A 27,111-nucleotide genomic window follows, 5' to 3' on the forward strand; every position below is an offset into this window, starting at 1 on the left:
AATATACTCTGATGAACTCGGTCTAACCCCATGTACCGCTCATATAATAATAAATATACATCGATATCTCATGTAGACATTCGTTGGATTTCTCATATAAACATTTGACTCCTCATGTAAACATTAGTTGGATTCCTCAAGTATACATTGGATTTCTCATGTAAAAATTGGAAACCTCATGTAACCATTTGTTGGATTTCTCATGTAAAAATTGGAAACCTCATGTAAACATTTGTTGGATTTCTCATGTAACTATTTGTTGGATTCCTCATGTAAACATCAGTTCGATTCCTCATGTAAACATTAATTCGATTCCTCTTCTAAACATTTGTTGGATTTCTCGTGTAAGGATTTGGTTTCTCATGTTAACATTTGTTGGATTCCTCTACTAAACATTAGTTTAATATCTGATATAAATATTTGCGGATTCCTCAGTAAACTTTATTTGATTATCAATGTAACACCGGACACCAAAAATGGCCACAGAGAATATTCATATACATTAATTGTCACATATTTGTAGAAGTAAATGCGGCGTATTAAATATACCCGCAGATAATCTCCAGGTGTGGGTTATCCCGAAATATTTTTACAAATTGCTTAAAATTTTATAGTTTGCTTTCTGCGGGCAAACCCCCGGAAATGTTACATGTGTAATACCCTGGAAATTACGGCAATTGTATTTCTCGTATAAACATCAGTTTTATTTCGGATATAAACGTTTGTTGGATTACTGGTAGAAACATTAGCTGAATTTCTCATCTAAGCGTCAAACTGCCTTCCCCGTTTTGAGTTACAGAAATATAAACGGCCAATGAATTACAGAAAAATAAAATGCTGTGGACGTTAATAAATCTGAAACCCGAAATGAAATTAGTTTGATACTTATATTTACATTTCCGTCACTTACCATATACGAAAAACAATAACAACCAGAAGTTAGATAACATTTATCTCAAAGAACCTTTGGAATGTTGAGTTGGCGGAACAGCCCATAGCGCGTGCTCTCTTTCCCGCGACCGAAATTTTTCACGCGCCTTCTCTGGAAATAAAGTCCGTGGAAGACAGCTAGCGTAAAACGATTATATCATGAATCAGTTTAAACGTCTTCGTTTGCACTGTTCTTGTCTAAAAAGTGCTGTAAAACACACTCGTTATAATTGTCGTTATCGTTAATGACATTGTTTGTCTATTTGTTATCAGTTTTATGATTGATGTGTTTTATTTTTCGTATTATGGAAGGCGCGCCTTTTGGTGAGATACACAGCTGTAGACCATGGGGTGTCAACAGAGACCTTATTTATATTGTGTATTTTAGGGTAAAAATTCCGTATTCCAAAATATCCGCAGCTGCCATTTTGTATAAATTTAAATGAGATATTAAGTTAGCTACATCATTCACTTCAGATTTACTTATAGAAGTCTTTTCCGACAAAACATTGAGCCAAAATTATAGAATTTAGCTGCTCAGTAGAGCAATTTTGTGCTTTACGAAGAATTTAATTTTTCTTACCATTCTTCCTGCTGCTCTATTGAGTTTGACCTTGGACAATACATATGTAAACTACGTCATTGGCATGTTTCAACAAACATTGAAGATTAAACACGATTCTTCAATGTATATCGGGGAAGGAAATATATCCCTGATGATAGATAGCTAACTACACTGGTTCATCCATTTGTAGTTCTGCGCTACAGTTAATTCTTACCAATTCTGCCATTGACTATATATAAATTCTGACAGGTATAATTCTGAAACGAAATTCATAACTTCCGACACTCATATACTTCCACCGGTCAAGGCGCCATCTTAATTTTTGGAGTCATGTCCGCTGGAAGTGAAAACTGAGTGATGAGGTCGCCATTGTGGAAAAATTATGTCTCAGCGTCTTGCTTTTTGTTGTAGATAAGACTGCTTTGTAGATTCTATATCATTACATGCAAATCCGAATGCACTTATGGTAATATTGGTCAGCTACGTTGTTTATAGGGGTAAGAATCATCTTCTCCTGATGCAGGTGTATCTTGTCTTGAAGCTTGCTGGCAATTTCTTTATTATTTCAAACTATAGTCCCACCGTAACGCGGATAGTGCACATTCCGGCGACAGATTATCAGGTTTTTTTATGTTTTGATATTGTTGTTGTTATTTTTTTTTATTTTTTTTAGCAGGTTTATTCGACTCTGTCCAAAAGGTTTTACAAAAATATGAAAATTTAACGGGAATGAATAAAGCCATGACGTTTTCTACAACTTCTCGTTCGAACGAGAGTCAATCGGCGTGACTTTGTTTGCATTCACTTCACGTTCGTATTCGGTTCATAGACTTATGAGCCTAAGCGGAGCTAACCAGATTTGTATAATGACACTACAAATAGAAATAAATAAACATTGATGCGTAGGATTACTCGTACAATCGTATAAATATTAATTAGAATTATCATAAAGATATTAGTTGAATTTCACGTATTAAACATCATTTTTGTTTCGGATATCCTGATCAGTTGACTTTCAGTACTCAAAATGATATTCTTGCATAGAGTTAAAAATCGCGATCGTTTTTCACCCAATACCACCTCTGTGTTAATCTCTTACAAGTGGAATATTTTCCTTAATTCGAATGCAGTTGGAGTTTTGTATTGCGGGGGGGGGAAACATTGTCGAGAAACACTTGGTTGTAAATGACACACCAATTTAACAGGCCGCGGAGCACAGCGTGGGGTTGTTTATATGTTTGGTTAAGACAATGATAAAAAAAAGCTAGGAAATAATCAAAGTAAATCGCAACTTTGCTCTGATTGGTTGAAGCATTGCGTTTACGGTCAAAATCGATTAAGGCGTCCATGTGCATCATAGGCGTATGGGTATAAATCTGAACTGTCGTATGTAGTTATGATTATACATGATTAGTTTACTGGCTACACCAACACTGGACATGCAACACCACCCACATCTCCTATAAGAGCCGTATTTTCAGAAAATCTTTAATCAAGAAGGCCGCGGTTTCATTATCGGAACGATTTTGTTTCCTATCAAGAGATGTCCCGACTTATTTCTTCTACCACAATATAAAAATATTTGTCAAACACTTGACAAACCAGAAATTAAATTCATTGTCTTTATATCGATTGATCATATTTTAATACTTATATAATATTGGTCGTGTATATTCATGACGTGTAACGAAGTACATGCATCGACATAAGAAGTATCGATAAACAATATTAATTAACCATGTAAATTAGCAATATTAGTGATAGATAGCATTAATATCTTATAAAATATGATAGACATTTCATAAATACATAAAGAAGTCCCGGATGATAATACTTTTAAAATATCGGATGAGTGGATTAATATTTGAGGGATCTTCCCTTTGACGGGTCTTCCTTTTCTGGGGGTCTTCTCTTTAAGGGGTCTTCTCTTTGAGGGGTCTTCTCTTTGAGGGATCTTCCCTTAGAGGGATCTACCCTTTGAGGGGTCTTCTCTTTGAGGGATCTTCCCTTAGAGGGATCTTCCCTTTGAGGGGTCTTCTCTTTGAGGGATCTTCCCTTAGAGGGATCTTCCCTTTGAGGGGTCTTCTCTTTGAGGGATCTTCCCTTAGAGGGATCTTCCCTTTGAGGGGTCTTCTCTTTGAGAGGTCACCCCTTTGAGAGCGTTTTCATTTTTGAGGGGTCATCCCTTTCATGAGGTCACTCATTGGAACATTAGAGATATCTCGCTCTGTTCGTCCTTTGCCATTATCTTGATTTTGGCTTAAATAAGTTTGTACAGAGTGAGGAAGGTAATGAATCCCGTCCCCAAACAGTAAATGGATGATGATGATGGAATGGATAATGGTATATGTACATGTGCGTACGACATTTATTTTTGGCTGCGCAAGATAGCTCTAATTAGCTTACTTTCAGTTCACCCGGGCAAATGTTGGCTCCAGTAATGGCACGCCTTACTTATAATGAGTTTTGGATTATCTCATTAATGACTCGCGTGAGCTTACCTTTATCTCAGTAATGACTCGCGTGAGCTTACCTTTATCTCAGTAATGACTCGCGTGAGCTTACCTTTATCTCAGTAATGACTCGTCTGAGCTTACCTTTATCGCAGTAATGACTCGCGTGAGCTTACCTTTATCTCAGTAATGACTCGCGTGAGCTTACCTTTATGTCAGTAATGACTCGCCTGAGCTTATCTTTATCTCAGTAATAACTCGCATGAACTTACCTTTATCTCAGTAATGACTCGCGTGAGCTTACGTACATCTCAGTAATGACTCGCGTGAGCTTACCTTTATCTCAGTTATGACTCGCGTGAGCTTACGTACATCTCAGTAATGACTCGCGTGAGCTTACCTTTATCTCAGTAATGACTCGCCTGAGCTTATCTTTATCTCAGTAATGACTCGCATAAGCTTACCTTTATCTCAGTAATGACTCGCCTGAGCTTATCTTTATCTCAGTTATGACTCGCGTGAGCTTACGTACATCTCAATAATGACTCGCGTGAGCTTACTTTTTCTCAGTAACAACTCGCGTGAGCTTACTTTATCTCAGTAATGACTCGCATGAGCTTACGTACATCTCAGTAATGACTCGCGTGAGTTTACCTTTATCTCAGTTATGACTCGCATAAGCTTACCTTTATCTCAGTTATGACTCGCGTGAGCTTACCTTTATCTCAGTTATGACTTGCATGAGCTTACCTTTATCTCAGTTATGACTCGCATGAGCTTACTTTTATCTCAGTAATGACTCGCGTGAGCTTACCTTTATCTCAGTAATGACTCGCGTGAGCTTACCTTTATCTCAGTAATGACTCGCGTGAGCTTACCTTTATCTCAGTAATGACTCGCGTGAGCTTACCTTTATCTCAGTAATGACTCGCCTGAGCTTACCTTTATCTCATTAATGACTCGCGTGAGCTTACCTTTATCTCAGTAATGACTCGTGTGAGCTTACCTTTATCTCAGTAATGACTCGCCCGAGCTTACGTACACCTTAGTAATGAAACACATCAGCTTATGTATGTAGATCTGAGTTATGATTCATCTGAGCTCAAATTGATCACAATAGTGACTCACCTGGGCTGATATTTGTGCCACAAATGACTCATATGCGCTGATATTTGTGTCAGCAATGGCTAACTGAACTTAAGTTTATCTCAGCAATGACTCAACGTGGATGATATTTTTTATCAGTAAGGACTTACCTGAGCTAACGTTTGTCCCAGTAAGGACTTACCTGAGCTAACGTTTGTCCCAGTAAGGACTTACCTGAGCTAACGTTTGTCCCAGTAAGGATTTACCTGAGCTAACGTTTGTCCCAGTTAGGACTTACCTGAGCTAACGTTTGTCCCAGTAAGGACTTACCTGAGCTAACGTTTGTCCCAGTAAGGACTTACCTGAGCTAACGTTTGTCCCAGTAAGGATTTACCTGAGCTAACGTTTGTCCCAGTAAGGACTTACCTGAGCTGACGTTTGTCCTAATAAGGACTTACCTGAGCTAACGTTTGTCCTAATAAGGACTTACCTGAGCTAACGTTCGCCACAGTTATGTCTCAAATGAACTTACATGTACTTTTTCCTCAATGATGACTTAGCATGGCTGATATTTGTCCCAGTAATGACTCACCTGAGGTAACGTTTGTTCTAATAATGACTCATTTGAGCTAACGTTTTTCCTAATAAGAACTCATCTGAGCTAACGTTTGTCCCAGTAATGACTCATCTGAGCTAATGTTTACCCCGGTAATGACTCACCTGAGCTAACTTTTGTAACAGTAAGGACTCGTCTGAGCTAACGTTTACCCCGGTAATGATTCATATGAGCTAACGTTTGTCCCAGTAATGACTCATCTAAGCAAACGTTTGTCCCAGTAATGACTCATCTAAGCTAGCGTTTGTCCCAGTAATGACTCATATGAGCTAACGTTTGTCCCGGTAATGACTCATATGAACTAACGTTTACCCCAGTAATGACTCATATGAGCTAACGTTTGTCCCAGTAATGACTCAGTTGAATTAACATTTTCTCAATAATGATTCAGCCTGGACGATATTTGTCTCAGTAGTGAGATTAAAGAACTAATGCGCTGTTTTTTTTGTTTTTTTTTTTTTATTACTGTATGAAAACGTTTTCCCTTGAATTCACTGTCCAAGTCCATTTTCATACTTTCATACTTTATACCCATCTTGTGTTAGTTTTCTGAGACAGACATTCACCTGCTGGCTTTCACATATAAACTTCATCTGACTTTCATATACATGTATGTGTAATCATTATTTGATTTTTTTCCAAATTGGCATTAGTTGAATTTTTCATTCAACATGTAACAGTTGATTTTCATATGGTTTTCATATATACATTATTTGGATTCCCATAAAGATATTTGTTAAATTTCTTGTATAGATATGTGTTGGAATTCTCGTATAGATATGGGTTGGAATTCTCGTATAGATATGAGTTGGAACTTTTGTATCAACATTAAATTATCCAGCATAAACTCCAGCTGGATTTCTGTTACATACATTAATCGGTTAAATTAACTGTTTCATACACGTCTGGAATAGATCCGTATCTCGATATATCTATATATTATAGTGTCATTAAGATATGAACAATTTATTGTAAATGTTTTGAGCTTTGTTGCTCTTTAATAACGGTTTGTTTATTTGCTGGGTTTGTCTTCCCGTGAACAGACTGGATCATTTTGAGGTGGGGTCTCCTTGCAGTAGTTGGTGACTACCGCACTGAACAACATACAACGTTAACGGGAGACCGGTCTCAGCCGTCCATACCAATTAGGGTAAAGTGTCTTGCCCAGGGACACAACCACGACAGCATTGACCGGCTTGTTTCCCAGATTCCCGAGAAACACAAACTGACTTTTCGCGATCAGGACTCCGCGTAATTAGCATAAATCCCCCCAGAACAGACTGTGTGTTTTTTTTCGTATTATTTCAATACACTTTTTTGTTTGCCAATCTGCACGTGACAAATGAATTTTAATAAAAATAGGCTGTTCCATTTGTCGAACCACATTGACGAAGTCGCTGAATATTGGCATTTTTTTATGCTAACTCAATTTTAATTTTCAAAAATAACAAAAATATTTCGAGAATGTAAATATAAGCATTAAACTGTCTTTTTTAGCGTCTATGGTCGATATAGATACCAGAGCTTTGCAAACAAACGTGTCATATTGTTGTAGCAGCTCTGGTATCTATACCGACCATAGACACACAAAAAAAGACAGTTTAATCCTTAATAATACTGGATACTGGTTTTGGGGGTATTGTGGTGAGGGAGTGCACACACTGTTAGATATAGTTATATATGGGTACTGTACGTGTACATATTTTAGCGGAGAAACCTCATTTTAGCTATTTTCGCGCTCGAAGCTTTTCGCTAAATTATGATTTCGCTAATTACACTTTCCATATACTATCTTCCAGCAAATAATGTGAGTGTACCAATTTATCACGGCGCTTATATACTTGTATCAGAGTTTGGTAATACCTTAAAAATTTGAGTGCGCCAGGATATACTGTTAACATATACACCAAGTATTGAAAATTACCTGTATGCAATGAGCTGCAGAAAATAAGAACAGTTATTCGCAAAATAGGCGAATAATTGTCGAAAACCCAATTCCCTCATTGCAGATGACATACTGTATCTCCTCCACAGAATTATGTTCAATTTCTCCAATGATACAAATTGGAATTCGAAATGGAATTCCGTATACAACTGTACATTGCACGATAGAGAAATACATTTCAAGAACCTAGAAGCGAGCTAGCTAGGTTTCACACGTGCTAATGGACTGGTTCTCGACTTCAATTATACTCACGGATCAATCAGCCAGATATTATTGTAGAATTAATAAAGAGCCGCATAAGTTTTTGCATGTTTGGAATGAAATCGATACTGAAATCGTACATATAAAACAGTATATACGAGCCGTTCTTTCTGTGTGTGTGTGTGTAATGAGCGCGCTAATCCTTTACACGAATTTATCGGTTTCCAGACATTTCTGTAAATATGCGATTCAGTTAAGAGCGAGTTTGGTGAAACTTTTGATTCCTCTGGGAGACCGGTTTATGATAATGTATGACTGACGGTAAATGTTATGGCGAATACCCCCTGGCGACGTCTGTAAGCTTCTCTCTACCTTACCTATAACCATTTTATGATCTAACATACATATAATAAATTCATTTTTCTTACAGCTATTCCCAATTAACAAAACATTAATACTTTATATACGTACTTTTTATTAGATTGAACACAGCCAGATGTCTATTTCATTGGACTTTTGAGGGCTTAGTCAATAATTATTGGCAAACAGCGCGTTTTTCCTTTCATGTGGCGCACCCATTCACCTGTTAAATACCTCCTAACGGCTATAGACAGTTAACACAAGTACATTGTTTTCAGTTGTACATGAATATTTATCTATTATTATTTTTGTTTTTGTGTTTTCGTCTTTGTTGTTGTTTTTTTGCTTTTGTTTGTTTTTTACCCTTTGTTTAATAAAAAAATAGAAATAGACACTAGGTATTCACATTGATGTACTTCCGTGTAAACAAACGTTCCTGCTAACATCAACCGGAAGTGTACTCCTGTTTAAACAAAATTACCTGTTAACACCAACCGGAAGTGTAATCCTGTGTAGACGAAACTGCCTGTTTACATCAACCGGAAGTGTAATCATGTCTTAACAAAAATGTCTGTTTACATTAACCGGAAGTGTACTCCTGTATACGAAACTGCATGTTTACATAGAACGGAAGTGTACTTAGTAAGTAAAACTGCCTATTTACATCACCCAGTAGTGTAGTCCTGTGTAAACGAACGGTCCTGTTACATCAACCGGAAGTGTACTCTTGTATTAACAATCGTTCCTGTAACATCACATGTGGAGCTCCTTCCTTGTTTCCTGATTGGGTGGTATATATGTCACATCTTATATGAACATTTAAGAAGTTTCAGATGACCCCTCGAGTCAGCCCATTCATACCCTTTCTCCAAAAGAACCGTCAACGGGTTCATCCCAACCAGCCGAGGTAGACATTCAATACTTGAGAAGTCTTCTAATATAATCGTAGATGCTGTTCACAATCGAAAGCATACCAAGACGAGTAAACGGTTTGATTTCTGAAGAGACTTGAAACGTGACTGCATCAGCCGAAATATTCAAACTCATTCCATCATTCCTCTGAGTAGGAGGTGTGTCGATACTCAAATGCAGGTCCTTTACTTTCAGCAACACCATCTGAGGGGAATTATATTTAGCCGCAAGCTTTCACTATTACATAACGAAATTTGTGTGTCCTTTTCACCAGGTCCCGTGGCCTCATATGTGAAGAAGGTTAACATTGTCTTTACCGTCATTGTCAGCGCCTTCAACTGTCTTTCCGGATCCGTATAATGCCACGCAGGCGAGAGTCTTTTCCCATAATATGAACTGTCTTACGATATTCTATCATAGGGTACGCTGGATTTTTGTCCCAGTGCCATAGAAATCCGAGGAATTTTCTATGATAGTAACGGTGTAACAGTGGAACATATTATGGCTGTCACCGGTGTTGGCAATTTTACTTTTCCGCAAACGTATCAGAATGCCAAGCATTCTTGAGGTCAACGAAATTCCTTTCAATGAAACTTCCTCGTATTTTGCAGATGAATCAAAGACACCTCTATTAGGTTGAAAGGATTGTAGACCGCAAAAAGCATCAGGTACCAATAGCCCTCTCCTTCCTTGAGACAGGGGCAAGCTCCACATGCCCACTGTCAAAAACTTGCTGCATGAAATCAATCATATGCTCCCTATTGGTATGATTTTTACAGAGACTCTTGTCAAGTATCCTGGCTCTATGTGTGGTTTGAGGTCGGTTACTCGGAAGTCGTGGCTATTCTGACCAAAGAGTTAGGGGGCTGACCACTTGTCGAGTATCGGACACACTCTGAATCCATGATGTTCAGAATCCACTTATCCTATTGAGAGGGAAGAACTGTCGTATTGTGATGCTCGATGCGATAAAGACACGGCTCTATCAGTATAGTAAAAGCACACATGTTTTGTTCACAACCTTTCCTGGGTAGGATCCCCTACTGATGACCCAGCCGAGGTTTAGCCTCTGGGCGTATGGGGAATTATGTGGGCTATTTCATTGATCAATCACGTGATGTGTTGGTAATAAGTCGTGTCCTATCAGAAGCGTGATGTCAGCCTTCGAATGGATATGAGGTAGGTGTCCTAGCCCCATCCAAAGTCGTATCTAATTAAATAGCTTTTCTGCAACTGGTGACATTATAGCCGAAGCAAGACGAAAGGGTTTATTCGAACTCATCATCACGCATCTCATTAAAATATTGAAACAATCTTGGACAGTTTAGGGTTTCCCTCAGGAAAATGTCGAACAGGAAGGAGGTTGACATGCATCGCGAACGCCTGACGGTTACTTTTGTGCAGTTTACAACAAGCCATCCTTGCAATGCTTTGCTATATGATCTGTAGGGCACCATTTGAAGCATATTCCATTTGCCAAAACGAAGTTCTTGCGTCCTTGATTTGCTTTTACCTTGAGGACCGACATTTGTTCAGCGTATGGTTGGCGCTGTTTAATGGACATAGTTTAACATTTAGGACGCTTACTGGATCGAGGAATGTTTTCTTTGATGAAACAAAATGATCAGAACGTTAATGTGAGTCAGTTTCCTTCTTGGCCTTGACGTTCGAATCTTTACCTTCGCTAGTATCTCTGATGAAGCCGCGAACTTTGGAAATGGTGGGTATAGAACGTCCCTATGTTTCTTGTACTTGACAGCCTCATTTGGCTTTTTTCCTGTATGTCATGTGGTAGTTTATTAATGATAGGACTTACTCCGATGAGAAATCAATATCGGCCAATACGTTCTGGTATTTCAAATTGTTATTTATAGCCTCTATCTTCTTAACTTCTATCAACTCACCGTTGTCTTTCGCGGTAAGCTTAAGGAAGGCTTAGCCTTGAGGGAGGCTTCCGCCATTTCGGGGCTCGCATATCGTTTTTCAAGAAAAACAAAAATACATCTGAAACCACGTCTTGGGTCATTTGCGTGAGCAGTGCGAATGCGCAATGTGTGCTTTGAAAATATTGTATCGAGTCACTTGGCAAGCAGGCCCATTTCCGCTAGTGGCAAAACTTCTAACTTCCCTATAACACTTTAAAATGTAGTCGTCCATGTGTCGAAAAAAAAAAAATCTCGTATCTGTCTCCAAATGAAGTGAGCCGTGAAAGTAAGAGGCCCTTCTTCACTATAAACCTTAAATCTGGGCCCGATATTCTAGGAACGAAATGTATCCGCGACATTTCCTGGTGGTAAAGATGCTTACCAGACTTCAGATCAAAGAGTGGAACACAAATGGAGATAGTTATAGTGAAATACTGTATACAATAGAGATTAGATGATAAAGGTGTCATTAGAATTCAAACTCCAAATATCTTTATGTATATATATCATGCCGTTGTCGTTTTACTGTAGCTTAACCAAAGGGGAAATGCATTCGATACTTTGATGTTAATCTGTGTTCTGGTTGACTTTGGCTCCAGACGTCTGTTTAATGGCACTTTTCTAGGGAACGTCACAGTAAAAAGTGAAGTAAACTCAAAAATAGATTGTTTAATTAATATCTGAAAGCATCCACTTACTGGACAACAAGTCTGTTCGCTAAACAACCATGTGGCTGGATATAGAGCCGGAAATAACAGATGCTCTATCGATTACTATCGATTTCACATTGTTGTAATTTCCTATTTCAACTAATTGCTAAGTGAGTGAACAAACACATCAAAACCGTGTCTGTTCAAATACTTTCAAAACCGCTATTTAAGCTCAAACGATTGTAGATTGTCCGCGGTAAAATAGATACACAGTTGTTCGTTTGAAACTTAATGGTTGGGCGTAATAGTCGCAGTTATGGCGTTTCCGGAAACCTTTGTGTCGATACCTATTTTGACATGGTTGAAAACTGCTTCCGGTCCATTTATCAACGTTCGCATATTATGTATAACTTTAAAGTTTTTTGATGGGTAATGGCCGGGACGACAGTCGTTCACTCGGTAAAATATCGCTTAAAGCGTAGTTATATTTTTGTAACAAAATTGATTAAACATAACAGTGCCAATTAAAGATCAAATCAACAGTTTTCGTTTATACCACGCAGTGATGGGCGGTGTATCGAACGCGCCCTGTCCAACACAATGGTAATCCATACCGAGATGATGAGAGCTGTTGACGTCTGAGGTTTGTGTGTTAGTGTAGATATGTCAGATTAAAGCACAATAAAACAATATGAATAGTGATGGATCTGTTGCTAAAGGATTAGTTTTCATACCAACTGCCTTCTGTAATCTAAAACACCAACCAACAATATCCTGTACTCTAAAACACCAACCAACAGTCTACGGTAATCATAAAATACATCCACCAACCGTCTATTGTACTTCAAAACATCCACGAACTGTCTACTGTACTTTAAAACATCCACGAACTGTCTACTGTACTCCAAAACATCCACCAACCGTCTATTGTACTCAAAAACATTCACTGTCTACTGTATTCCAAAACATCCACTAACTGTCTACTGTACTCCAAAACATCCACTAACCGTCTACTGTACTCCAAAACATCCACTAACAGTCTACTGTACTCCAAAACATCCACTAACAGTCTACTGTACTCCAAAACATCCACTGTGTACTGTACTCCAAAACATCCACTAACAGTCTACTGTACTCCAAAACATCCACGAACTGTCTACTGTACTCCAAAACATCCACTAACTGTCTACTGTACTCCAAAACATCCACGAACTGTCTACTGTACTCCAAAACATCCACTAACTGTCTACTGTACTCCAAAACATCCACTAACTGTCTACTGTACTCCAAAACATCTACTAACCGTCTACTGTACTCCAAAACATCCACTAACCGTCTACTGTACTCCAAACATCCACTAACTGTCTACTGTACTCCAAAACATCCACTAACTGTCTACTGTACTCCAAAACATCCACTAACTGTCTACTGTACTCCAAAACATCCACTAACAGTCTACTGTACTCCAAAACATCCACTAACCGTCTACTGTACTCCAAAACAACCACTAACTGTCTACTGTACTCCAAAACATCCACTAACTGTCTACTGTACTCCAAAGCATCCACTAACTGTCTACTGTACTCCAAAACATCCACTAACCGTCTACTGTACTCCAAAACATCCACTAACTGTCTACTGTACTCCAAAACATCCACTAAGCGTCTACTGTACTCCAAAACATCCACTAACTGTCTACTGTACTCCAAAACATCCACTAACTGTCTACTGTACTCCAAAACATCCACTAACCGTCTACTGTACTCCAAAACATCCACTAAGCGTCTACTGTACTCCAAAACATCCACTAACTGTCTACTGTACTCCAAAACATCCACTAACTGTTTACTATACTCCAAAACATCCACTAAGCGTCTACTGTACTCCAAAACATCCACTAACTGTCTACTGTACTCCAAAACATCTACTAACCGTCTACTGTATTCCAAAACATCCACTAACCGTCTACTGTACTCCAAAACATCCATCAACCGTCTACTGTACTCCAAAACATCCACTAACTGTCTTCTGTACTCCAAAACATCCACTAACTGTCTACTGTACTCCAAAACATCCACTAACAGTCTACTGTACTCCAAAACATCCACTAACAGTCTACTGTACTCCAAAACATCCACTAACAGTCTACTGTACTCCAAAACATCCACTTACTGTCTACTGTACTCCAAAACATCCACCAACTGTCTACTGTACTCCAAAACATCCACTAACTGTCTACTGTACTTTAAAACATCCACCAACTGTCTACTGTACTCCAAAACATCTACTAACCGTCTACTGTACTCCAAAACATCTACTAACTGTCTACTGTACTCCAAAACATCTACTAACCGTCTACTGTACTCCAAAACATCTACTAACCGTCTACTGTACTCCAAAACATCCACGAACTGTCTACTGTACTCCAAAACATCAACTAACCGTCTATTGTACTCCAAAACATCCACTAACTGTCTACTGTACTCCAAAACATCTACTAACCGTCTACTGTACTCCAAAACATCTAGTAACCGTCTACTGTACTCCAAAACATCCACTAACAGTCTACTGTACTCCAAAACATCCACTGTGTACTGTACTCCAAAACATCCACTAACTGTCTACTGTACTCCAAAACATCTAGTAACCGTCTACTGTACTCCAAAACATCCACTAACAGTCTACTGTACTCCAAAACATCCACTAACTGTCTACTGTACTCCAAAACATCCACTAACTGTCTACTGTACTCCAAAACATCCACTAACTGTCTACTGTATTCCAAAACATCCACCAACCGTCTACTGTACTCCAAAACATCCACTAACTGTCTACTGTACTCCAAAATATCCACTAACTGTCTACTGTACTCCAAAACCTCCACTAACAGTCAACTGTACTCCAAAACCTCCACTAACAGTCAACTGTACTCCAAAACATCCACTAACAGTCTGCTGTACTCCAAAACATCCACTAACTGTCTACTGTACTCCAAAACATCCACCAACCGTCTATTGTACTCCAAAACATCCACTAACAGTCTACTGTACTCCAAAACATCCACTAACTGTCTACTGTACTCCAAAACATCTACTAACAGTCTACTGTACTCCAAAACATCCACTAACCGTCTAATGTACTCCAAAACATCCACTAACCGTCTACTGTACTCCAAAACATCCACTAACTGTCTACTGTACTCCAAAACATCTACCAACCGTCTACTGTACTCCAAAACATCCACTAACCGTCTACTGTACTCCAAAACCTCCACTAACTGTCTACTGTACTCCAAAACATCCACTAACCGTCTACTGTACTCCAAAACATCCACTAACTGTCTACTGTACTCCAAAACATCCACTAACCGTCTACTGTACTCCAAAACATCCACTAACTGTCTACTGTACTCCAAAACATCCACCAACCGTCTACTGTACTCCAAAACATCCACTAACCGTCTACTGTACTCCAAAACCTCCACTAACTGTCTACTGTACTCCAAAACATCCACTAACCGTCTACTGTACTCCAAAACATCCACTAACTGTCTACTGTACTCCAAAACATCTACTAACAGTCTACTGTACTCCAAAACATCCACTAACAGTCTACTGTACTCCAAAACATCCACTAACCGTCTACTGTACTTTAAAACATCCACGAACTGTCTACTGTACTCCAAAACATCCACTTACTGTCTACTGTACTCCAAAACATCCACTAACCGTCTACTGTACTCCAAAACATCCACTAACTGTCTACTGTACTCCAAAACATCCACTAACTGTCTACTGTACTCCAAAACTTCCACTAACCGTCTACTGTACTTTAAAACATCCTTCAACTTTCTACTGAATATGATTAGTGCGAATGGGCTTTTCTTTATACACTGACTTGTCGGTAAGGATTAACCGAGGTCAAGACTATAAGTCAACAAGTTATGGTCGATTGATATGCTGTCAAATCGTCAATACCTCATTCAATCTGTAAATTTGAGAAAGGCATAGTCTTTGAATAAAAAGAACTACCAATTTTACAGATTTCTTAATGATTTAAAATAGAAACATTATTAAAAAAATTATATATAAATGTATTTACATTTGAAAGAGAGATGTGTCTGATTGAAATAGAAACATTTATTTTGAAATGTTTTTAAAAATATATTTCTATAAGATATAAAATAATAAAAGTACATCTTAATATACCTCCAATAATTTTGAGAAGTGCGTCTTGGGAATATATACATTGACTTGCCACGCGCTGCTTTAACCAGATCGCAATGACAAGAACATACCTTCGGGCGTCCGTGGAAGATTATTGGAGCGCGTGATCTACGATATCTCCTTCTTCACAGATCCGACCATTAACTACTGATGTTTAGGTCAGGAGAGCGGCAACAGAGCCGTGGTTAACTGTTTACTGAATGAGCGGCATGTTTTAGTTTTGATAAAAATAACTTACAAGATATATTTCAGTAAGTGGGCAAAATGTATAGTTGAAATAGTATTCCAAATCAAAGAGACGAGCATTCATTGCGATCGTGTTTTATAGTTTAAAGACAGTTGATATCTAGAGAAGATATCAACATCAAACCTGGGTATCTACCAAGCAGATCTAAAGTTGTAAAACAAACATTTTAGGCAGAAACACATACATGCATTTCTCCCGTAGCTTATCCATTAAAGTATCTACAGGCAGGGCATGTAGACTTACACCACGGTCGTTACATTGGTAATGGTAGTACAAAACTGTATATGTTTCTCGTAAAAGTTTCTTACAACTGTTTTATGGTGTAATTGTAGAAAATGTGGATCCATGAGTATTGAAACGTGATAATTGATTACCGAGATAGTCACGTGAGTATTGATCACAAAGACAGACAAGATCACGTGATCACTGATCACAGAGACATACAAGGTCACGTGATTATTGATCACTAAGACACACAAGATCACGTGATCATTGTTTACCGAGAAAAACAAGATCACGGTAACATTGATTACCAAGACACACAAGGTCATCTGATTATTGATTAGCGATACAATCACGTGATTATTGATTGCCGAGACATACAAGATCACGTGATTATTGATTATCAAGACACACAAGATCACGTGATAATTGATCACCGAGACACACAAGGTCACGTGGGCAAAAATAACCAAAACAAACCAGATCACGTGATCACCACAACGAATATTTCTGATTGTTGTTAAATGTGGTTGGAGATAAGAAGAATTGTGGTCTGAATATATATAACTTGTTAAATGACTTTTCTAGATCGCTGGGCGATTTCTGGAGTATCGATAATCTACCGTCCGTACGGTCCGAATCTTTGGACCTATATTGATTACTGTTACTTATCTCTCTATTGTGACTTATGAGTACCCGAACAGTTAAAGCAATTAACATGTAACTTAGTGTCATAGTTAGTCTCATTCCGTAAAATAAGTTTAAAATGGGCACAGATTATGCATGTTTTGATTTGAAAACCATGAATGAAAGAAATTATATATAACACATCAAACGTAACAGAATAACGCATAGAGGTTTTCTTAAATGGTACACATTTAATTAAATAGTACAGAATGTCGCTGGACGAAATTAAATGGCGAAAGTTGGTAGGTAGAAATCCAAAATGATAAATGAGATGGAATGTCAAATTAATGTTAATCAATCGCACTATTTTCATAAAAGTCTTTATGATATGATATTGATTTGCGAGATAAAAAAAACCAAGGCCAATATTGATTACCGAGATACACAAGGTCACGTGAACATTGATTACCGAGACCTACAAGGTCACGTGAACATTGATTACCGAGACATGCAAGGTCACGTGATCATTGATTACCGAGACATGCAAGGTCACGTGAACATTGATTACCGAGACATGCAAGGTCACGTGAACATTGATTACCGAGACATGCCAGGACACGTGGCCAATTATTCATTTCTACATTGGTTTATAAACCCCTTTACGCCAGGATGGAAAGGTAATAAATATTTCATTCCTTTTTTTATCAGCGTGGAATCATATAAATATTTTGCACGTCCGTATAATTTTCCCCTTCTCCCCTTTTCAAAGACGTAATTCTAATCATCGTAACTATAAATCCTGTTTCGGCCGCAGCCGTATCACTGATAAACGGCCCACTGCGTTGGTGTGATAATCCATCCATTCATTCATGTTCTGACGCTTCAACGAATAAAAGTCAATTAGTTTTTACACTTCTGAAGTCTTATGTCTTTAAATTCTATTAAAATGATAATTCGTTCATATGACTCTGAGAAACATGTGAAGACATTTCCTATTTCAGCTACGATAATATGGCTATTCCTATGTATCGTCTACATAAATGATGGATGTGGTCCTATGTTATCAAGATTTTCTCTATCTTCAAACTGCACATGAACGGATGCCGTTCGAAGAAGCTGTAACCATGATATAAGTAACTGTCATCGAGAGAAATTTAACCAAAAAATCCATTCGGCCTGAAAATTATTAAATAAATCTACACTACGCATGACAGCTATTGATAATGTTGTTGGTGAGAAGTCAGGCAGCTCGCACTGTGAAAATGTACCTACAAACTTGAGCTCAGAATCTGCAGCAAATCATAGACTTGAGATTTTAAGATCATTTGACGGCACACGAACTTGTTATAATGTTTTTTTTTATATTAAAAACAGTTAAACATGTCGTACTACTCTGGCGGATAACACTAAATAGGCCATAACATCTGGGTTATGATAATGATACAAAATTTAATTCAGGTCGATAACACTTTAAGTCAGAGATTCTCTGACAAGTGGTCGACAATAAAATATACAATATTTACATAATGTATTATTAACGTTATATAATCACCGACAAATCACCGCGAGATTATGACAATTATCTTCTCCATTAAATGAAGGTAGTACTCAATAAAGCTAACGATTCATAATAATTATATAGTGGAAATAAAAAAAAAACCGAATCAAGTGCCAATATGCATTCATGCCATTGTGACAAATTGTAAAAGATAACAGATTATTACGCAAATATAGCATTTTGATGAGATCGATACCTGGTTATATCGACAAAAAAGAATAATAGAAAAAAAAAAACGCTAAAATTGAAATACTATATAATGCTTTTTATTATTATTATTATTATTTTTTATTTTTTGCCTTTTGTGGAAAACGGAGAAATGGGAGAGTTGGATGATACCTAATTTAAAAATCGGTATTACATTATCTTCCTCTGAATCAGGGAGGCCATTTGAAATTGATGATATAACACGTCCAATAAAATAAGATATTAATGTAATCCTTAACCACGGGGATGTATTGATTACATAACTTGTGGTTATTGGCTAGGTCCATTTACACTTAATTTGATAAATTTATCACCAGGATGACATTGCCGCGGTGACATTTGACTCAATGAGATTTTAGGTTGCTCAAGTTATATTAACTGAAGTGGATATTTCGATTTCCTTTTGTCTGAATGTCGTAGAATGCCACTTCCGTGTGCAAGCAGTTTAGATTTTCTTGTATGTGCGCAGTGTGTCATTCTTTTGTTCAATGTTAACGAAATAAACATCAAACTGTGTGTTTATTTCTGTTCTCGGGTTCTGTTTGAAAGTTTGACAATTGTACTTGTCGCCCGCTTTGTCTGTCGAGTCCGCATTGTCTAAAATGATGTCAACATCGTCTTGGATAAATTTGGAAACCTAAGTTTGACGACTTCTTTGTTTTGCGATATGCCCAGATCGGGGAAACGTTTGTTACAAGCGGCTAGATATATTGAGAGTGTTTATGAGCTAGATGATAGACATATGAAAATAGCCGTGCAAAACACTGTTTTTGTAAAAAAAAAAAAAAAAAAAAGAGAAAAACAGCGGTCAATGTTATTTTATAGGCGATCATGTGACCAGTTTTTAACGAAGGAAAATTGACAAACAAATCAAGAAAATAATAAAATTCGAGTTCTATTTATAGAATATATTACCATTTTATCTGATATACTGAATCCATTTTCATGTCAGCAATAATAATTAAAAAAAAAACAATGTTGTAGAGTGGGCTGTTTTAGTTCAACAATATTCATTCAAGTATATATATTTATATTTATAATGTGGGATAGGAAAACAAGCTTAAAGCTGATATCAATTCCTTTACCAAGTACATATAAAATCAAATTAATCTTCGTATCTGGATACACCTTCTTCACAATATAGGATGATTGATGATAAGTTAACAACTAACATCATATGTGTTGAAAAGTATAAATTGTAATATATCTTATTCATGACGCCTTGGATAATGATACATATCGTCAGGTACATGTTACATACTAGTACTTAGTGATACACACATAAACAGTTAGAACAATATATTAATGTGATGTATTAATAAAAACAGTTTCTTTACTGGAGACAATAAATACAAATAATTAGCTCAAACGTTTACTTCGCTTGACACAATTTTGGACAGCTGAAAAGACTTCTACATTTATCTGTTGAGAGTAATCATCATTTATCTGTTGAGAGTAATCATCGTTTATCTGTTGAGAGTAATCATCGTTTATCTGTTGAGAGTAATCATCGTTTATCTGTTGAGATTAATCATCGTTTATCTGTTGAGAGTAATCATCGTTTATCTGTTGAGAGTAATCATCGTTTATCTGTTGAGAGTAATCATCGTTTATCTGTTGAGAGTAATCATCGTTTCCCCAAAGAAGAGTGGTTTCAGCTTATATGAAATTGCAGTGTGGTATTTTGTCTGATTGTTGTATAATTACTACAGGAAAGTAAGAAATGAATATTACTTTCATCCAATCTACAACTACATAATAGACATTCCTCTGAGTTTCTAAGATAACTGCTGGTTTAAATTAATCAGTGGGCTAAACTACGCTTCCTAAATAGAGCATTTCTTTAAAATGCAATATATTTGTCTTCGTATGTTATAACTTTAATATCTTTACAACAGTTTACAAACAGGCCCCTGACAGGCCCCTCCGTACAGCCGATATGACCTTATACAGTATTAATGTACATGTAATTTTAGATAGGATGATTAGTCTTAGTTGGCTTCCGATCATCATTTTAATGACAACCAGCATATGACGAATTTATAAACAATGGCGGAACAAGAAGTTTTGCATACCCCATATTTGATAAAGTTGCTTGACATATTTCTATGCCACTAGCATACATTTGTGAATATTGAAATGAGCTTGATAACCTATCAATAATGAGTTACGTTAATAATCTGTTAACGTTTGAAATTTAGATAATTGTTTTTGTTAAAGTCTTTTACAACAAAATTTTCGGAGGACCGTCGTATAAAATACTAAAATACAAAAATAATAATAATAATAATTTCTTGTTTATTTAGTAAAATGGTAAATCCGTGTGTTTGTATACATAATATGTAAGGCCTTCTGTCAGAAACAGCTTCAATGTACGCGATAAACAACCAGCCACAAACTGGAATAGGGAAGCACATCACACAACCAGAAACTGATATGATAGCGCGGTCCGCTATATCGTGGTAGAAGTAGTATCCTATCACAGGCCAAAACATGGAAAATACTGTTTAAATTATCTCGCATTCATTTTTTTCGTCAGATAAAAGCATTTTGATGTGGAATGATACTTGTTGTTCGATACAGAGTAAGTTTGGTTGATACTTCCACAATACTCGCTACTACAAGGTCAATTAGTGGCGATGTCTATTCCATGTTTTCTTAACGATAAGTATTATAGGACGAGATCGGCCGGCACCCTACAGGCGATCAGACGGCCTGTCGGGGCACGTTTTACTTGCTGAGAAATCCCCGGGGTATCGCCACTTATCTTTGTGTTAAGATGCTATATGTTGGTGAAAAGCCTACATTCCCCGCGGTAACTATACCAGATAGGCGTCAATTCTCGCCATCCCCTCTCTTCAAAACGTTTAATAATGTTTGGTCTTCTAAGAGAACATGCGATATTTAATTGTGAGATATTAAATCATTCTAGCGAATTTGAGTCTATCATGTAAAGTTCGTTATCTCATTAAATAGCATCATTTGACGTGGATGTTCATTTCTGCATTTAGGAAGCTTTTGATGAGACCAGGTAATAGGTGATTATATATGTAATAGTCAAAAGCTAAGGAAACGTGATGTTTGTTTATTTGGTTTTCCTTCATTTTTGCAGGTTAATTACAAAAACTGATGTTCCAAATAGGAAGCATACAAAAGTGCACGCAGCCTGGACCTTTCTGTTCGATGATGAGACAACCCCGGCCCTTTGTAGACGCTGTGATCGTCAGGAAGAGAGCAGATAAGTGATTCGATGGATAGAGACTGTGGAATAGAGAGAGTCCTACACAATGTGAATACCGGCCAACGAAACGTAACGTTTTACTAAAAGATAATTGTTGAAATAACGATTTCCCTTATATAAGGTGACGTCTCACGCGCTAACATAAGAGCGTTGATGTACATACAAATAATGATCCAGGATTCGCTTCATACAAATAGTGATATTGTGTGCGCTCTGATATAAACAGCGATTCTATACTGTATCCGTTCACACAAATAGGCATTTACTTGTGCGCTACGTCAGTTGTAGTGAATTTAGACGTGCTTATTGAAATTGACAAAGGAGAAAAAATGAATTACAGTTCAAATATAACAATGATTGAGGGCACTGATGTTATGACGACTGGAATCTGGAATGTGACTAATAGTTCGGTCGGTGTGACGACTGACCTCTACTTGGAGTCAAACTGTCCCAACATGGACGCTACCAACTCGTCGGCCAAGAGCGCACTTGAGGAGTTCAGTGTTCACTACGCCCGGGTGCACGGCTACATCAGCGTATGTGTTTGTCTTTTCGGAATGTTGGCTAATACGGCAAATATTGTCGTACTTACACGCAAGAAAATGATAACATCTACCAATTACATCCTAACGTGGCTGGCCGTGGCGGACCTGTTTACAATGCTGGATTACTTTCCATTCGCTATTCATTTCTATATCTTGAAGGATCCCATGCTTCCGTTCCCCATGACGAAAGGTTACGGATGGGTATGCTTTCTAATGTTCCACGCGAGTTTCAGCATCGTGTGCCACACGATTGCAATATGGTTAACTATAGAACTAGCCATATTTCGTTTTATATTCATTTGGTTTCCTACAAAAGGAGCTTTGTACTGCAATCAGCAGAAAGCTAAGCGAGCTGTGTTGGGCGTGATCCTGTATACAATCATCATATGTATACCTAATTATATATCTAACGAAATCACAACGTACGATTGTCAGGAAAACCGCGAGCCAATATATTCGCTGGAAGTGAGGAGACATGGAGTTTTTGCGGTGATAAATTCGGTGAATTACTGGACCCAAGCTCTGCTGATCAAACTCGTCCCGTGCATCATGCTAACTTTGCTTACTCTGCTCCTAATCACCGCCATGCATCGCGCGTACAAACGGCGAGCGGCTCTCAAGCATCAGGGGAAGAAAGATGATACGGATAAACACAATGAACACAACCGAACCACGCTAATGCTTCTCGCTGTCGTCGTCCTTTTTCTCATTACTGAGTTACCGCAAGGTATTCTTACAATACTGAGCAGTTCTATCGAGGGATTCTTTGAATCTGTCTATATGCCGCTGGGGGATCTTGTCGATATTGTGGCTCTTTGCAATAATGCTATCAATTTCGTCCTATACTGTGGAATGAGTACTCAATTTCGAAAGACGTTTTTTGAAATTTTCTGTAGCTGTATTCCGGAGAGGCGGCCAGGGTGGCGAAAACTTGGTGTGGTGACAGCCGAGAAAAATGGGTGCACACCAACAACGACCAACACTTCACTGTCAACGACTACGACCAAACTGTGACGCGTGCTCACGTGCACATTAGGGAAACTTTCACAAGGAATGCATATATTTCTAAATATACTTTATATGCTACGACACATTTCGATATTGCCATTTCACATTGGTTAGGTAAGATTTGTTAATTGCAATGCACCATGTTTTAAGATTTGTATGCTAACTCATCGTAGAATTTTTTGTGTGACGCGTTTAACTGTATACTGATTAGCTACATATAGGAATACTGTCAACGTAGAATGATTTTATCAATTTGTGTTCATTTCAGAACAATATCTGTCTGGTGTGTGTTACCGTCCGAATTTTACTGATAAATCCATTGTTCTCACGTCCATATTATTGTGTGTTTAAAGGTGTCCATATTTTTTTTTAAATCGCCTCAGATTTAACATTTATTTTATCATGAAATTTAAATTCAACCTATTTCAGCACAATTACCAATAGAAATACAATACAATGTTAATTTTAACACATCTTTATCATCCTAAATATGATACAATGTAGCTAGACGTATCGTTACTGTCCCAAAATAATACAATGTAAATCTAGACACATTTGGCAGCGTAAGTCAAGAAATTCTATTACAATCATGAAATGCATGTGCGTTTCTTGTTTTTATCATTATATGCAAATAAAGTACAGGTACGATAACCATTGGTACACCTAGCTCTACGGTGAACATTCTCTACATTCAAAATTCTGTCGTAAAATATCAACTTTTCCGACAAGGAACGCCGTCAGATTTATGGCATTACGGTCTTAGACAGGTGATAGCTCTGTAATCGTAAGGTGTTCAAGCGGTAGATTGGAGCAAAATTACTACACACCTGTTACTCGTTAATGGATGGGGAAGGACTCCGAAATCAACAAACTTATTGCGCGTGAAATCAATATCGTTCTGTGCGAAAGCAATAAAATTATTCAAAATGATATTGTGTTCTCGCACCATATTATTGCATTCACACTGGAAGTGTTGTGTTCGGCAATGTTTTTAGATTTGGGCTTAGTTACAATGATTTATTTTTTCAACTTGTTTTTTCCAACTTGAACAAAATTATTATAATTGTAATTGATAAAGCAGTCTACTTGTCTTTATGAAGATGTTCAGAACTATAGAAACTACTAAAGGTGTTCAGAACTATAGAAACTACTAAAGGTGGTCAGAACAATAGAAACTACTAAAGGTGGTCAGAACAATAGAAACTACTAAAGATGTTCAGAACTATAGAAACTACTAAAGATGTTCAAAACCATAGAAACTACTAAAGATGTTCAGAACTATAGAAACTACTAAAGATGTTCAGAACTAAAGAAACTACTAAAGGTGTTCAGAACCATAGAAACTACTAAAGGTGTTCAGAACTATAGAAACTACTAAAGGTGTTCAGAACCATAGAAACTACTAAAGGTGTTCAGAACTATAGAAACTACTAAAGGTGTTCAGAACTATAGAAACTACTAAAGGTGGTCAGAACTATAGAAACTACTAAAGGTGTTCAGAACCATAGAAACTACTAAAGGTGTTCAGAACTATAGAAACTACTAAAGATGTTCAGAACTATAGAAACTACTAAAGATGTTCAGAACTAAAGAAACTACTAAAGGTGGTCAGAACCATAGAAACTACTAAAGATGTTCAGAACTGAAGAAACTACTAAAGGTGTTCAAAACCATAGAAACTACTAAAGGTGTTCAGAACCATAGAAACTACTAAAGATGTTCAGAACTAAAGAAACTACTAAAGGTGTTCAGAACCATAGAAACTACTAAAGGTGGTCAGAATAATAGAAACTACTAAAGGTGTTCAGAACCATAGAAACTACTAAAGGTGGTCAGAACAATAGAAACTACTAAAGATGGTCAGAACTATAGAAACTACTATAGGTGTTCAGAACTAAAGAAACTACTAAAGGTGTTCAGAACTATAGAAACGACTAAAGGTGTTCAGAACCATAGAAACTACTAAAGGTGGTCAGAACTATAGAAACTACTAAAGGTGGCCAGAACTATAGAAACTACTAAAGGTGGCCAGAACTATAGAAACTACTAAAGGTGGTCAGAACTATAGAAACTACTAAAGGTGGTCAGAACCATAGAAACTACTAAAGGTGGTCAGAACTTTAGAAACTACTAAAGGTGTTCAGAACCATAGACACTACTAAAGGTGGCCAGAATAATAGAAACTACTAAAGGTGGCCAGAACTATAGAAACTACTAAAGGTGGTCAGAACTATAGAAACTACTAAAGGTGGTCAGAACTACAGAAACTACTAAAGGTGGCCAGAATAATAGAAACTAGAGTCTATAAAGGTGGCCAGAACTATAGAAACTACGGTCTATAAAGGTGGTCAGAACCATAGAAACTACTAAAGGTGTTCAGAACTATAGAAACTACTAAAGGTGGTCAGAACCATAGAAACTACGGTCTATAAAGGTGGTCAGAACTATAGAAACTACAGTCTATAAAGGTGGTCAGAACCATAGAAACTACGGTCTATAAAGGTGGTCAGAACTATAGAAACTACGGTCTATAAAGGTGGTCAGAACCATAGAAACTATAGTCTATAATGGTGGTCAGAACTATAGAAACTACGGTCTATAAAGGTGGTCAGAACCATAGAAACTACTAAAGGTGTTCAGAACTATAGAAACTACGGTCTATAAAGTTGGTCAGAACCATAGAAACTATAGTCTATACAGGTGGTCAGAACCATAGAAACTATAGTCTATAAAGGTGGTCAGAACTATAGAAACTATAGTCTATAAAGGTGGTCAGAACTATAGAAACTACGGTCTATAAAGGTGGTCAGAACTATAGAAACTACTAAAGGTGGTCAGAACCATAGAAACTACTAAAGGTGGTCAGAATAATAGAAACTATCGTCTATAAAGGTGGTCAGAACTATAGAAACTAGAGTTTATAAAGGTGTTCAGAACCATAGAAACTATAGTCTATAAAGGTGGTCAGAACTATAGAAACTACAGTTTATAAAGGTGGTCAGAACTATAGAAACTACAGTCTATACAGGTGGTCAGAACTAGAGAAACTACAGTCTATACAGGTGGTCAGAACTAGAGAAACTACAGTCTATACAGGTGGTCAGAACTATAAAAACGAAACTACTGCTGACAATAAAATGCACTCTGACATACATATGTACGGTTAGATTACAGCAATAATGTCATTTGATTTTCATCAGCTAAGTTAATTTTCTGTATTAACTGCATTTACTAATTGTTACTGACAATTATTCCTGTACATGATTAAAATGTCTATCAAACTGTAGTTGTTTCTTCCTTTACTGATTAGCACTGTTGTACTTTCGCACTGTAAATTGTTTTACAGCGAACTTTCTTAAATGCTTTTTACTAAAGAATTTAGAACAATGGCCCGAAGATCCACTTACCATACGTCATTTGTTCCGGATGGAAGCAGTGAGGAATTGCTTCAGGATCGTCCAATCACAGACGTATCTGGCCAGTTCACCTCATAGTCATTACAAACGTCTGAAATTCAATTTTATTTGACAAATTATTGGACTAAAACATTGATTATCATTGATAACGTTAATATGTAAGATACTTCC

The 27,111-nt window shown here is 37.3% G+C and overlaps 1 protein-coding gene across 4 annotated transcripts in view; it reads left to right on the forward strand.

Annotated features, from left to right (window-relative positions):
- LOC117339589 (sex peptide receptor-like) overlaps positions 1–26,810 on the forward strand; it is a 32,811-nt gene extending 6,001 nt beyond the window's left edge. The window contains exons 2-4 of one of the 4 annotated variants that reach the window (XM_033901276.1): positions 21,843–25,834; positions 25,925–26,586; positions 26,621–26,810. In XM_033901276.1, coding sequence (XP_033757167.1) covers positions 22,301–23,530 — 1,230 coding nt within the window. In that variant the 5' untranslated portion in view covers positions 21,843–22,300 and the 3' untranslated portion in view covers positions 23,531–25,834; positions 25,925–26,586; positions 26,621–26,810. Of the gene's footprint in view, positions 1–21,842; positions 25,835–25,924 lie in introns of all 4 variants that reach the window. The other 3 variants (XM_033901277.1, XM_033901275.1, XM_033901274.1) reach the window with 3 other exon arrangements.
- The last annotated feature ends 301 nt before the right edge of the window (positions 26,811–27,111 follow it).

This window comes from Pecten maximus, chromosome 12 (genome assembly GCF_902652985.1).
Source record: "Pecten maximus chromosome 12, xPecMax1.1, whole genome shotgun sequence".
Lineage (NCBI taxonomy): Eukaryota > Metazoa > Mollusca > Bivalvia > Pectinida > Pectinidae > Pecten > Pecten maximus.